Raw genomic sequence first — 15499 nt, 5'->3', positions numbered from 1 at the left:
ATTCCCCCCCTTTTCTGGTCCTGCATGAAAGACACTGGATTTTAAGAGCAACGGGGGTGGTGTGAAGGGTTCTGCCTGTGGTGTTTGTGTTGATGAGTCTTGAGAAAACAGTTCTGTGGGTCTCCAACATGACATAGTGTAAGCCAGTGAAGGAGGAGGGTGTTGGGTCTGTGAAGAGCACCTGTTTGAAAGTACCATTACTAACACAGCATCCCCAACCCTTGGAACAGATCTGCAGACCTCCAGTACTGAATGTAATGAAATACCATAAGCATGTCAGATCAGCCGATGCAGGAATCAGGAGGGGTGGAGCAAGACTAACTGCTCAAACAGCCTTCAGTTTGCTGTTGTGCATATGCACTCTGTGAAGCTGAGGCCACACCTTGGACACCGATAATTGTGTTGCTCCTTGCCCCCCTTTTTTTAACAGAGCATGCTTCCTGGAAACAACTGCCTTTCAATCATCCCCTGCTTTCCCCACCCCCTGATGCATGGGTGAAAATGCTGTCTTTGTTAACTGCATGAAACACACATCTCTAATGTTGCCAAACTCAGCCAAACCATTTTAGCTCAATAGTTTTGCCACTTTTTTCCCAAGCAAGTATATTTTGAATCTGTTTGAGATCCCTGTTGCCTTCTTGCTTTAACTGTCAATGTAAATTCCATCTTTACTACACAGAATCCCTTTTCTCCAGTGTTTGAAATATGTTAACCTTTAAACCAGAAGGGAAGAACATGTAACCTTCCAATGTTTTTGACCGACGAACTCTCATCTGCCCTTACCACCATCACCAGTAGTTAACAGTCCAGCAACATCTGGAGGCCCACAGGTTGCCTGCTATTCTTTAAAAGCAGACTATAATCTTTTAAATGAATAGGAAAAATAATAAATCCTGTGGATTCTAAGCAAATTCTTACCAATTTCAGCAGGGATTGATTACAGTGGTGCCTCGCTTGACGACATTAATTCTTTCCAGCGAAATCACTGTAGAGCTAAAACATCATCAAACGAAATTAAAAAACCCATTGAAACGCATTGAAAACTGTTCAGTGCATTCCAATGGGCTGAATACCTGCCCGTCCAGCGAAGATCCTCCATGGGGCGGCCATTTTCAGTGCCTGTAGTGTGAAAAATCAGTCCAAAAAACAGCAGGGGCCATTTTCTTCAGCCAGCAGCCATTTTGAAACCCAACGATCAGCTGTTTGCTGATCGTCGTAAAGCAAAAATCGGTTCCCGAAGCATGGAACTAATCATCGCACAGTGAAAAAACCCTATTTAAACCATTGTTTTATAATCGCAAAAGCGATCGCAAAAACGTCAACGTTAAGCGGATTCATTGTTAAACGGGGTAATCGTCCAGTGGGGCACGACTGTATATGAGCTAGTTGTCATTCATCACACTAAATGCCCCTTACTACTGACATCTGAGAAGCTATTTTGCAACACAAGTTTAGATCGAAATACCTTGCACAGATAGCTTGAAAAGGATACGTATTGTGTATGCCTTGTACCTTTAATTACTAAACACGGCAAAACTATTTCTCTAAATTTATTATTTATTATAAATTCAAAGATGTGAAGTAATATAATCTGAATAAAAATGATATTTTTTGTCATAAAATAATTTTTCATTTTTAACTTTTTCTCAGGACTAATCCTGGGAGCAGCTTGTACTATGACCGTGGTGAAAGATGTCCTGGCCAATGCGGTTTCAAAACTTCCAGCAGAGAAAACCAAGCTATTCCGTGCGCTTTTGCAACAGCTGAAAACCCTGGGTGGACAGCAGATCCGAAATGTGGCTGTAGGTTTTCTTTTTTAACTGAAAGAAACTTTCCCCAGAGAGGTAGCTGTGTGAGAAACAAGCAAGCATGCAAACAAACAACAGTCTCATGACATATAGTGGACTAACAGATTGATTATTGCGCAGACGTTTGTGGTCTCTTTAGTCCACTTCATCAGGCACTTCAGAGGAGGTGGCCTGGGCCCCCGGAAGCTGATGCGGCAATGATGCTAGCCCAAAAGCTGCCACAAGGTTCTTTCATTGTTTTTGAGCGAAGAAGTGCTGAAAATACTGCTGTTCACTCACATATTTTCTGTTAACAGAAATTGCCTCCGCATTATGAATGGTGTCAATTACAACCTGTGCATGTTTAGTCAGATATGAAGGATTGATAACAAAATAAAGAGAAAGTGGAGGGGGAGTAGAAGGAATTGCTTTCCCCCTCCATTTTCTTGTGGGGAAAATGCTTTTCCCCTCCACTTTCTTGGCAAAAAGCTGCTTTTCCCCTCCACTTTTTGCTAGGGGGAAAGCAGCTTTTTGCAAAGAAAGAAATTTGGGGTTAGAAAAGTGGGGGTTGTCTTATACATGGGGGCACCTTATACACGGAAATATACAATATGTTATAAACCACCCAGACAGACCTTTAGCACTATGGGGCAGTATATAAGTCGAAATAACAATAACATATAAGAGGCTACATTCAGAAAGAAAATTTAAGAAAGGTTTGCCCTCTACATGAGCAGAAACACAGCTGAGAGTTCTTTGCATCTCACCTGTTATTTCTGGACACTATTTTCAAGCATTCGGGGTGGCTTGGAAAATCGTATTACATATTTACCATATATGGAGTTTAGACTGTTATGTTTATTGTGAAAAGAATTACCTTAATGATGTTCATGTCAGGTTTGTGTAATTTCTGTAATTTGCTGTGGGTAATTAAGCCTAATCGACACAATGTGATCAAGATGCAGCCTGGCATATTATCAGCGAGCCATGGCAAGCTGCACAAACCTCACGCAAACACCGGTGGAATTCTGTCCAGTATTTTCATGTTACATTTAATGTTTTAGTTTAATAAGCATTGGAAGGGAAGGCATTCCAACTACAATACTACCCGTCTCCTTTTTTAAAGTCTTTTGGAGGAAATATTGTAAGCAGAAGTCCAACATCCGACATCAACCCTATACTGGCAGCTGGAAACTGTATCCTCAACGTGGCATCAGAAGGTTGGTTCAAAGACTTTCTCATTGATTTATCACAGCAGGGTTTAATTCAAAGCATTCATCTGGAACTGGCTAGAGATCAGCTGAGAAAGCTGGCTGAGGGAAGGGGGAACATGAATACCGTTGCAGATATGATTGCTGCCTACGTTATTCAGAAAGACTGTGAGTTGTGCAGTGCGGTCCTGTGCACGCCTGCTCAGGAATAAGCAACACTGAGTTCATTAAGGCATACTTCGAAGTAGAACAATAATAGCCCTAGTTGACTATCCTGTCCCACTCACTTTCAGTTTTGCTAAAATCTCTTTCTGGAGAGGGACATGCAAGTTGTGAGTATATTCTTTTTACATATAAGAAAATAGACCAGTGAGAGTGGGAACGAATACCTTGTCAATTTCACTCTAAAGTACATACTGTACAGGCAAGCCATGGGCCATGGGCTACAGTACATGTGGCTTTTCCATGCACCTTTGAATATCTAGGCAGTCTGAGAGCCTTGTCCCTCTTTTCCGCTATCCAGCTTCATCATCAGCTAGGAAGCAGGGAACAGATACTGTTTCCTCACAGCTAACGGTGAGGGAAGCAGTGATCTGTATCACGATTGCTGGAGTCATGAAGAAAACCCTTTTGTTTTAGACCCAAGGATTTCTTGTATTGGGAATTCTTCACTTAATGAATGAGAGAAATCCATAAACATATTAGGAAAACAATGCTTAACATTTATTGAACATTATGTAGGAGAAAGTGTTTAGAAGTCATCTTGTAAATAAGCAATGCAAATAGGCAACACCAGCATAACAACTTTGGAATTGCAGAACAAAACAGACCAGCTTCTCCCAAACAATTCTGGATGAATTTCTAAGGAAACCACATCGGTTCACAAGGAAGTTGCCATTTACGTCCATCTCTTGAAGAGATAGCTTCTGCATACTACAAGATGTTACTCAAAAATTGACCTTCAGAAGGTTTGGATATGTTGTTTAAACTTTTTCCAGGAGACAAATACCAGAGTTGGATGTGATCTACCAAAGTCTAGTCTCACCCAAAGAGGGGAGCTGAGAAGACCACCCTTTTCATCCCATAAATTGCCACTTGGTAAAAAGGCCTAAATAGAATCCTTGGGCCTCTCAGAAGATGGCAGGACAAGGAGGCAGAAGCATGTTGGCCTCAGTGAAGTTACAATAAGAAACAGATTTGCCTAAGATTACTGCAGTCTGCTCTGTTTGTTTCTCTCCAACAGGTGACACAGGAACCTCTCATTGACCGTAACTGTATGGTAACTAGAGCTGCTCTGTAAATGATCCTTGATCTAAGAGGAGGAAGGCATTGGAGTTGCTTTGGTTTTCTCCACTCTCACATGCAGAACTAGAGCAGAAAGGCCCCAACGGCCATGCCGGGTACTCTATAAAATGAGTGACACTTATTTTCCATTTTTGTGTGTGCAAATATTTTCCATTAGGAAGGCTACGGCAAATTCCTTTGAGGGATCTTTTTGCTGACGGATTGGGGCACAATACCCTTGAACCAGAGGAGATCTTAGTGTCTGTTCGGATCCCTCATTCTAGGGAGGTAAGCGCTTCTCTCCCCTCCCCCTTCATCCTAGAAAGGTTAAAAATCTAAAAACCGAGTGGTACATTTGGTGCATGGTCAGGTAGCACTAAATCCTTTTCTGAAGTTTGGATCATTGGGGGGCTTGAAAAAAAAATACATTCTTGAATCGTGTTAAATCAAGGTTGGGGAACCTGCAGCCTGTAACCCTTCAACAGTTGCTAGAACCCGCCAGATGTGGCTGAACTACAGGTCTCATCAACCTTGACTGCTAATTGACCTCTTTCTTGGAGCTTGTATCTTAAAGAAAGAGTGGAAGGACTAAAGACTATCGCAGTAGGAGTCACGTTCTCACTCTCAGTCTTTTCAGCTGCACAAAAGATGATCTTACATGGGTTGAAAGACTTAACATTACCAGTATTCAAAAAGGGTTCTCTCTTTAGCACAGGGGATCATATTTAACAAAAATCTTAGGAGAGGTAGAGAACAAAACCCAATAGATCTTGCTAAAATTTGATTTTATTTGAAATAAATAATGAAACTTTGTAACAACATTAACATGTACAGTATGTACTTTTAAGAATGTCTGTTGTGTCATTTTTGAGCATTAAAAACAGACAATTTAAACAATGCATCTATCTCTTAAAGTGAAGAATAGTACTGCCCAAAAGAGTAGAATATCCAGGAGTAAAAACTTGCCCTTCAGAATGTTGTTGCTCAGCGAATTCTCTCCTTTCCTCTTAGGGTGAGTTTGTATCTGCATTCCGCCAGGCCCAGCGGCGGGAAAATGCCTTGCCTATTGTTAATGCTGGGATGAGGGTCCTTTTTGAAGAAGGCAGTGACATTGTCCGCAACTTGAGCATCATTTATGGAGGAATTGGCCCTACTACACTTGCTGCGGAGAAAACATGCCAGACCATCATTGGGAGGTAACATACAATTTCCCTGAGACTTTGCAGCCTTTTAACCAAAGAGTCGTTTAAAGTATTAGATGACTTCCAATCTGACTCACTGGACTGGGTAACCTGGGAGTTGTTATCCTCCTCAATGTAGTTCATTTTTACTGTTTGCCCTGAATCCAGCTGTTAGTTCCACTAGGATTAAGTCCACAAAATCAATTGCGGAATGGTGAGTCAATGCTTATGCAAATCTCATTGATTCAGAGTCTACTGTGGCAGGACTAGCAACTGGATTTAAGCCTTTAATGACTAGAGTGATCTAGGTGTAGCTGGTAATATTTCAATTCCACCCAATGTCTGGGGGCAGAACATCAACACTGTGTTATCTCCACATCACCATGGATGATTTCCAGAGAATAGTCAGCCATGAGGAGTAATGAATCTCATCTCTTGACCTGTCAAAATCAGATTTGCTAAATTACAGTGGCTTTTGAGGAGGGTTTTTCACACCATTGCTCTGTCTCATTGAATTTCATGGAGACTCTCTTTCCTTGTTTCTTCCCTGGAAAATCCATCAAGGAGCATAAAACAGAACATCTCTTTGCTGTTTTCAGATTGCTAGTTTGAGGAGTTCTACATCTAGAAATATGTTCAGATAGAAAGGCATCATAAGTTGGCTCTTAAGAGAAACGCAGTGTAACAGATTTCTTGTTCTCCTGCTTAGAAGGACTAAGTACAAATGATGAGGATTACAGTAAAAGGATTATATATCATGCAGCTTAATGGTTTTCAGAATGTCAGCAGTTTCAGAACAACAATTTTGTGACGCATGCAATTTGAGAGGCGCATGTTAGCATATGACAAATGTGTGAAATGCAGAAATTACATGATCAAATTACTCCTTACATAAATCAGCCCTTATAATTCATCAGAATCCTCTGAGAATTAAGAAACACAGAATCATTTTTCGCACTGCATTGATCTTGGCTCACTCCAGCCAGCAGGGAAGTACAAAGAACTAATTTGGAATCATAACATAACAGTGGCAGCTAGAAATAAAATACCTAATGTAATGATCACTATTTGCCTAAACAAGGTTGGAGAGACAAGTTATAGGTACATCACAACTTCTTTAAATAGTTACTATCAGCTATGGCAAAATAAGATAATCACTGGAAAGCTGTCATAAGCTTTTTGCCTGCCTCCTTCCGGTGGAGGAGCATCTCCCACCATCCCTCACCATTGGCTGTGCTGGTTAGGGCTGATGGGAGTTACAGTCCAACAGTATCTGTAGAGGCAGAAATTATCCACTTATGTCATTGTTGTGTGCTGTCAGGTCACTTCCAAGTTATGGTGACCCTAGTAGGGCTTTTGGGGTGTATGAGATGTTCAAGGAGTGGTTTGCCACTGTCGTGTCCCAGTGGGTTTCTGTGGCTGAATGGGAATTTGAACCCAGTTCTCCTAAATGTTAGTCTGTTTTTTTCATCCATTTCACCACATGGTGGAGAGACCTCATTTGTTAATCTCATTTTTGTTTTACAAAGACAGCCAGCTGAAATAACAACTCCAGATCAAATTGTGGATACTCTCCTGTGTGTCTGTGAAAAATACTCCATTCTGAGGCACTCACCAGCACAGCTGCTTCTAGTCTTGCAGTTGGTGTACTCTCACGTGCTCAATCAATGCATTTGACTGATTGTTTTGCCAGGTCTTGGGATGAACAGATGCTGGATGAAGTTTGCAAAATGGTGCTCCAAGAAATTCGTATCTCAAGTTCTGCCCCAGGTGGCAAAGTAGAGTACAGACGAGCTCTCATTGTTAGTTTCATCTTCAAGTTCTACCTGGAAGTGCTGCAGGCGTTAAAAATAATGGTAATAGTCTGGGTGTTTGTTGTGCTCCTTATTAGCTGCGTGTTCAGCCACTGCTGAAAGCCAGAATGCCTGGATGGAAAGCAACATATTCCTTTCATTTTTTTTATTGTCAAATTGAATGGCATATAAATGAGACATAAATAAATAATAAAATAGCTGAGAAGAGAATTCAGTGGCCAATGGAACTTGTGATACAGCAACTCAAGGATGAAAAATGTGTTTAAAAAAAACATTCAGAACATCTGTGAATCTTCTGTAGTCAGGTTCGCAAACTCAGACCACAGGATTTGGTTCTGGAAAAAATAACACATTTTACTTATAAACAAAAAGAAGAGAACCAGACAAATTCTGATGGAGACAGCATGCTGTAATACAGGTGTATCCTGGGAAATGCCCAGTTTCATGATAGTATGGAATCCTCTCCTCTGCTTTATCCAACTGCATGCTGGAAAGCAAGAATAATGGTGGCAGCAGGATGGCTTACATTGGCTAAAATCCGGTGGTTTACATCAGTAAATTGCTCTAGATGTGGCCCATTGAATCTATGGGTATTTGGGGAATCAACTTCTTTGTAAGTTTCACTGATTCAAAAGGGTCTATTCTAATTGCAACAGTACTAAAAGCTAAAGCAATGAATTATTACAATATTTAAAAAAATTAAACAAATATAATCTGGAAATTGAGTACAGTAATGGCAACTGGACTTCTTTCTTATTAGGCTGAAACGTTTCAGTACTCATCCAAGTAGCTTCTTCAGTCTGAGGAGAGTTGGTAGAAAACCCCTTCATACAGTATATCCTCCTCATTGGTTTTACTTCCCCCTGGGGGAGTAGTCCAGCTGAGATGCAACCAACATGAAGGATATATCAAGGGTTTCCTACCAACTCTCCTCAGACTGGAGAAGCTCTTTGGATGAAGCTACTGCTGTACTGCAGCCAAAACTGTGCTCTCACAACCTGGGGGTCAATCCCAGGTAGCCGGCTCAAGGTTGACTCAGCCTTCTATACTTCTGAGGTCGGTAAAATGAGTACCCAGCTTGCTGGGGGGGGGCAATGTGTAGCCTGCATAACTAACTTGTGAACCACCCAGAGAGTGCTTTAAGTGCCATAAGCAGCACACTTTGCTTTTTTTGCTTTTACTTTATCTGACTTTCATTTGAGCAGGAGCTCCTGTCTAGATTAAGTTTTAGTTTATTCACTCTTGTCCAGTCCCTTATTGATACCAGACACCAATCTAGAATGGCCCCCTTGGATTTAGATGGAAAGGAGAGATAGAGTGTACTGCATCCTGGTGACACTGAACTCCAAAACTTCAGACAGCCTTTCCCAGTGGTTTCATGTAGATGTTAAAAAGCACAGGGGACAAAACAGAACCTTGAGGGACACTGTAGGCCAATGGCCAGGGTGTAGAACCGGAGTCCCCGCAACACTACTTTCTGAGTTCTCCCCTCTAGAAAGAATCGGTGCCACTGTAAAACAAAGCTTCCCATCCCAGAGAGACAGTGGAGAAGGATACCATGGTTGATGCCTCTGAAAGGTGCAGGAGAACCAACAGGAACGCACTCCCCCTGTCCAGCTCCTGACACAGGTCATCCACAGAGGCAACCAAAGTAATCTCTGTCCCATAACCAGGCCTGAAGCCAGAAAGAAATGCAACTAGATGATCCATCTCATCCAGGACCTCCAGTAGCTTTGCCCAAAAACAGAACATTAGAGAGTGACTGGTCATTATCTAGTACCATGGGATCCAAGAAGGGCTTTTTCAACAATGATCATGGTGCTGCCTCCTTGAAGCATTCTGGGCTCCTACCCTGCTGCAAGGAGCCACTCCTCCTACCCACTCGGCCCCATTCCCCCTCTGGCAGCTTTTATAAGCCAGGAAGGGCAAGGATCGAAGGAACATGTGGTGGCCTTCACCTCTGCATGCATCCTGAAATGTGTATAATGTTTGCTGGTACATTTACAATGTTGTTCATGGAGAAGGGTAGCTCCTCATTGGTGGGAATGGTAACAGCAGCAGACAGGAGAGCGATCCTACTACACCTTCGCACACATTCCGTATTTGGGATTGTCCCATAATTATTGCTTAGCACTTGGCATATTTGCAGCTCTGGCTACTAGTCATGATGACTGCTTATTACTTGCAGTTTGTCTCTGAACTCCAGTTGACAAGAAATAAGAGGAGGCAGAAAGCTACCGTGCTCACATCCTCCTGACAGGTTCTTTGTAGGCTTCTGGTTGCCATTGTTGGGCACAACATGATGCATTAGAAAGGGTTTTGTTGTAGTCCAGTGTGAATCCTTTTATATTATTTATATTTGCTCCTCCTAAGCATTCAGGAAGTGTTATAGAAGTTCTTCTAATTCCTTCCAAATTAGATTTGTTCGTGCTGGGGTCATTTTAAATTGGATTTTAATGGAGTTAAATGGTTGTTTATGAGTTTCTTAAAGTGACTTACTTCCTCTTCTTTCAGTATCCCAGACGGTATCCTGGTATCCCGGAAAATTACGCAAGTGCCCTTGAATATTTTCATACGAAAATGCCCCAGTGTATGCAAAAATACCAGGTCAGTAGCTTTGCTTGAGTAGCTGGGCGGGGGGTCGTGGGCCACCTTATATGCATTGTAGCCCTTGTTGAATAATTTCTTCCTTGACTTTTTGGAGAGGGATATTAGAGTTAGCAGGTATGTGTATGTATGAGAAACCGGCCATCTGGGGAAAAAGAAGCTTCTGCTTTCTGAGAAGGGATGGATTTATCCCATTAAAAATGCCTTTTTATGCAAAGATGGTGAGGCGTGTGTGTTGAAGGTTACTTAAAAATGTTTGGAAACATTGTTTTCAAGCAATGATTTTAACATCCAGGCTTAGATTTACCCAACTGTTAAACTACTATGGTCTGAAAATTAGGATTATTTGACCTACCTCAATACCTTAACTGGGCTACACAATCATGATAGTTTGGTGGGGGTGTTAAATAAGTTATTATAGTACTGGTCTATTTGTACATGTTCAGCAGCAAAGAATTGGTCTCAGTGTTCTAAACAAGCTGTTTGCTGTTGTTAGGAAAGAGCAAGGCTGGGAGCTAACTTCACCTTAATGAATAGGTGGATTTCACGCAGAGCCCCGAGACCTTTTGTGTGGCCTGCAGAGGTTTGGGGGACTACTAGGTTCTGTCCACCACCAACAGAAGAAGAGCCTACCGCTGCACCCACCCCTCTATTTAAACCTTAACATTAAAACAAGGACCCCTTCCCCACCACCAGTAGGCAAAAAAACAGGTGGCAACCTGGGAGAATTCCCCTGAGCTGTCCTGTGAGGGCTGTGAGGTGCAAGAGGCCTCATGTGTGACAGAGTTGCCTCTGGCATCGCTAGCGTGGGAGAGGATGGTTGAGGCCTTTTCCTCGCCTCAGTGATCGAAGGTAGTATTGGAGGAAGCTTTAGGCTTGCTTCAGTCACAGCGATACTACTTGAGATGGTTGGGTTCAGTGTGTGTGTGTGAGAGAGAGAGTGTAAATGTCTCCCATCAAGTTATCTGAAATAAGATTTTATTATATGCAGGAATGTGTGGGGTGCTTATGTGTAAGAGTGCAGAGCCATACCACAGCCAGCCACCCTACACTTTGTGTGATCTTCATGGTAATTAAAACTGTTCATCCTTGGTAAATTTTGCAGCACTACGAAGGCTAAAAGAAACCTAGCCTGCTTCTACACTAGGTGCTAAGAGTGGAATCACACACTTCATTTGCTCACATTTTGCAAGGACCCTCAATCCTACAAGCATCTGAACCCAGGGCCTTGGCTTATCTGTCCCTTGATAAGTCAAATAAGACAAGTAAAAAATGGGGGATTATTTCTCCAATTTGTCAGGAGCCAGACTGCCAGGTTCAGCATCTCAAGATGCAAATCCCAGGCTGGTTTGTCACTGGCATGTTGCTAAATTTCTAAACAAATCCATCTACGACAATTGCAATACAGTGGTGCCCCGGATTAACCGTCGCTATGGGGAAGCATCGCTATACGGAATGGAAAAACCCATTGGAACGCATTCGTTTAATGCATTCCAACGGGGCCCAAAACTCACTGTTCTGCGATGTTTCCCCATCCGGCCGCCATTTTCGCGCCCTCAGTAAGCGAGGGCAGGGCGCAAAACCACTGCGCGTGGCCATTTTGGGCGTCCAGTGGCCATTTTGGAACCGCTGATCAGCTGTTTTAAAAAACCGCTATGCAAAAATCAGTAAGCGAAACGCTTACCAATCGTCGCAAAGCGATTTCCGGCCATAGAAAGCATCGGTATGCGATCGCATTAGCGATCCCAAAAAACGGATCACTATGTGAATTTGTCGTTAAACAGTGCGCTCGTTATGTGAGGCACCACTGTACATGCATGTGTGTGCGCGTGCGTGTGCGTGTGTGTGTGTGTGTGTGCGCGCGAGTGAGTGAGTGAGTGAATGAATGAGTGAGTGTCTAGTAATAATAATAATAATTTGTGCAATCAAGTCAATTCTGACTTATGGTGACTTTTAAGGATTCTCTAGAGTACTCTGAAGTGGTTTACCCTGGGATTGCACAGCTAGCCCAAGGCCACACAGGCTGGCTCTTCTGTTGGAAGGCATAGTGAGGAATCAAACTCTCAGCCTTTGCCTGACTCACTGAGCTATTCCCCACTGTATCTTCCAAGAGAGGAGCCCACTTGTGTAGCCCTGGGATGTGACAAACCCAGACCTACTGGGATATGCCACACGTTAACTAAGCTGCCACCAACCATTCCCTGTAAGAAGTCACACAGACCAGGGATGGATTTTTAACCAATAAAAGAATAAGGTTTATTTAAAACAACACACAGGGAAAAATAAAATGATCAGGTGAATAAGATATAGTAACGTGGCTTAGTTTCACTCATACATACACACAGGTTGGTTCACACAGAACCCTTAACTTGAAGCACAGACCCTGAACCTATCAGTTCTGGCTAACCAACAGACACCTGAACCTATCAGGTTGGTACTCTGACACACAGTAGTACCCTGTCTGACACACAGACTCCCACACCAGCTTCTTCTTCCCAGCTGCTGCTTCGTCACATCCCAGCGTCTCCACTTCACCACACAGGCTTCACATATATATACAGTACAGCCCCTCCTCCTGATGTCCCGCCTTCCACTCCCCATAGGATGGAACTTTCCCTCCAAACCCATGACAGACAGGTAACATCAGTGCTGTATGTAACACCTCCCCTCTTTATAAGTTGTTTTGTAGGGGGAAAGCTAACGTGCTTTTTCCCAAAAAACAACCTGGATAAAACACACAAAACAGTTATATAATAACACACAATACCATACTTACTTATACTTACATTCTAAGTTAACCATATCAATTAGGCATTTAAACATTTACCACATACATTACATCAATTTACCTTTATTCATACAAACCAAATTCAAAAAATAGGTACATTTAACTTTTTGTCATCAATATATACACATAGTCCATGTTCTTTCGCCGTCTTCATTCTTCAGGTCTTCTTGACAAGGCGTCAGCAACACAGTTCACTGACCCTCTGACCACCTTCACTTCAAAGTCATAGTCCTGTAGGTTTAAAGCCCACCTCATAAGTTTGCTATTGTGGGTTTTCATTGTCTTTAACCATTGCAGTGGTGAATGGTCAGTGCACAGAACAAAATGTCTTCCCCAGATGTAAGGCTTGGCCTTCTGGATCGCGTAGACTATGGCCAGGCACTCCTTTTCCACGGTTGCCAAATGTCTCTCACCTTTCTGGAGTTTCCTACTCAGGTAGGACACTGGATGCTGGTCACCATTCTCATCCTCCTGGCAAAGAACTGCTCCTACCCCGCTGTTAGACGCATCGGTGTAGATGATAAACTCCCGGTCGAAGTCTGGAGCACGCAGCACTGGATACTGGACGAGCGCCTCCTTCAACCTCTGGAACGCCTCCTCACAGTCGCTGGTCCACGGGATGTGGTCATCAGTCTTCTTCCTCGTCAGATCGGTCAGCGGAGCCGCAATCTCGCTAAACCTCGGGATGAACTTTCTGTAGTAGCCCACCAACCCAAGAAATGATTTGACTTTTCTCTGGGTGTTGGGTCTAGGCCAATCACGAACTGCTTGTATCTTAGCCTCTAGGGGTTTTATCACTCCTCCCCCTACTATGTGACCCAAGTATTTTATTTCTGGGCTACCCAGCTGCAGTTTGACCTCTTTGCAGGGCCGAGGCCACAGCACTTCCTCCCCTGAGTTAAAGTGCCTCTCTCTAGCTTCGTGGTCATACCAGGTTTTCTTTCTGACCTTTTGAGCTTGCAGGGTCTCTGCTGCTAGCTCTAGGTTTCTCTTTAGGTCATTCATCAAGGTGTCTATGTATGTCACAACGTCTTGTGGGTCATCCTGGGTGATCTGCTCCCAATTTTGTTTGATCAAATCAAGGGGCCCTTTCACCCTTCTCCCAAATAAAAGTTCAAATGGACTGAACCCGGTGCTGGCTTGTGGCACTGATCGATAAGCAAACAAAAGGGATTGCAGCTTCTGGTCCCAATTGTTTGGATTCTCTGCCAAGTAAGCCCTAATCATGCGCATTAGAGTCCCATTGAACTTCTCAGTTAACCCATTACTTTCAGGATGATAGGCAGTAGTTTCCTTGTGCTTAATTCCACAGATTTGCCATAAGCGTTTCATGAGCTTTGATGTGAACGATGCGCCCAAATCTGTGATTATTTCTGAGGCAAATCCCATCCTGGACATATACCCCACCAAGGCATCTGCCACTGTGTTAGTTTCAATGTTAGTCAAGGGTATGGCTTCAGGGTACCTCGTGGCATGGTCCACAATGGTGAGAATGAACCGGTTCCCCCTCTTTGTGGCCTTGGGCAAAGGTCCCACAATATCCACCCCTATGCATTTGAACGGAGTGTCAATCACAGGCAAAGGGCACAACTTTGCTTTGGTCCTGTCACGGCTATTCCCCTGCCTTTGACACACATCACATTGTTTACAGAACTCCCTGATCTGCTTCCCTATGTCAGGCCAGTAAAAATTCTGTGTGATTCTCTGCTGTGTTTTGTTCACCCCTAAGTGTGCAGCAAACATGTCAGAGTGCCCCCTTTGTAAGATCATGGGGCGATACTTTTCAGGTACCACCAGCTGACTTCTGATCCCATCTCCCCCTTTTGAGATATTCCTCAGGGTCTCTCTATATAAAATCCCCTTTTTCTCCAGAAATCTCACTGGGGTTTCAGGTGTTAGCTGGGCGTCAGTCACCTGTTCAAAACACTTTTGGAGAGTGGCGTCTGCCTTTTGCTCTTGTCCAAATCTGCTGTCTGTGGTTAAGGTTTCCACCACAGCTTCTGAACTCCCCTCTGCTTCCGTCTCTGGCTCATCATTACCCCCCTGAACTGTCCCCGTGGTGGCTTGTGAACGTGTAATCACTAGCACCCGTTTCACATGTTCAGCCAGGTCATTTCCCACGAGCACGGCTGCTGGCAGAGTCGATGAAATCGCTAGCCGCCAAACTCCCCTCCAGCCTTGAAAGTTGACAGGTACCTCCGCTATTGGCAGTGAGATCACCTGCCCCTCAATCCCTGCCACCTTCATGCTCTCATTTGGGATTACATATTCCCTAGGAATAATATCTGGATGGCACAGGGTCACCTGGGAACAAGTGTCCCGCAGCCCCCTATACTGATGGCCAAGTATTCCTACGTCCACCCCTGCTGTTTCAAACAACTGAGAATCTGTTCTCACCAGCAGGCAGCGCCTGACCTCTACAAGAGGACCATTTTCCTCAGCCTGATCAGCAGATGTAGCTGTTTCAGATTGAGTAGCCATGGCAACAGGCTCCCTCAGTGACAATGAGCCTTGCTCTTTCTGGACACAGAACACAGCTTTTGGCTTGGTTCCACTCGAATCCTGAGGCACAATTCCTTTTAGCTGCTTTAATTTCTCACACTCTGAGATTAGATGGCCCTTTCCCTGACAGAAATAACATTTTCTGGTGTATTTTGAATCTCTCTCATCTTGTTTTGGTTTTCCCTCCAAAATCTGAGGTCTTGGTTTCATGTCTGAGGGCTTCCCTTCACCATGGGCCCCTCCCCCTTGCTGGCTTTTCCCTGGTCCCTGAGAGTACTTGCTGTAGGTTTCTTTAGGTTTCCCCATAGCTTTCCCCTCACCCAAG

The 15499-nt window shown here is 43.5% G+C and overlaps 1 protein-coding gene across 2 annotated transcripts in view; it reads left to right on the top strand.

Moving 5' to 3' along the window:
- The window catches only part of LOC110089019 (aldehyde oxidase 1), an 82279-nt gene that overhangs the window by 26460 nt on the left and 40320 nt on the right, over positions 1–15499 (top strand). For both annotated transcript variants that reach the window (XM_078379898.1, XM_072979043.2), the window contains 6 exons: positions 1651–1802; positions 2914–3007; positions 4461–4570; positions 5294–5478; positions 7157–7319; positions 9792–9884. In XM_078379898.1, coding sequence (XP_078236024.1) covers positions 1651–1802; positions 2914–3007; positions 4461–4570; positions 5294–5478; positions 7157–7319; positions 9792–9884 — 797 coding nt within the window. The remainder of the gene's footprint in view (positions 1–1650; positions 1803–2913; positions 3008–4460; positions 4571–5293; positions 5479–7156; positions 7320–9791; positions 9885–15499) is intronic.

Source organism: Pogona vitticeps, chromosome 1, assembly GCF_051106095.1.
Source record: "Pogona vitticeps strain Pit_001003342236 chromosome 1, PviZW2.1, whole genome shotgun sequence".
NCBI lineage: Eukaryota > Metazoa > Chordata > Lepidosauria > Squamata > Agamidae > Pogona > Pogona vitticeps.
This window is presented reverse-complemented; position numbering and strand designations above follow the sequence as displayed.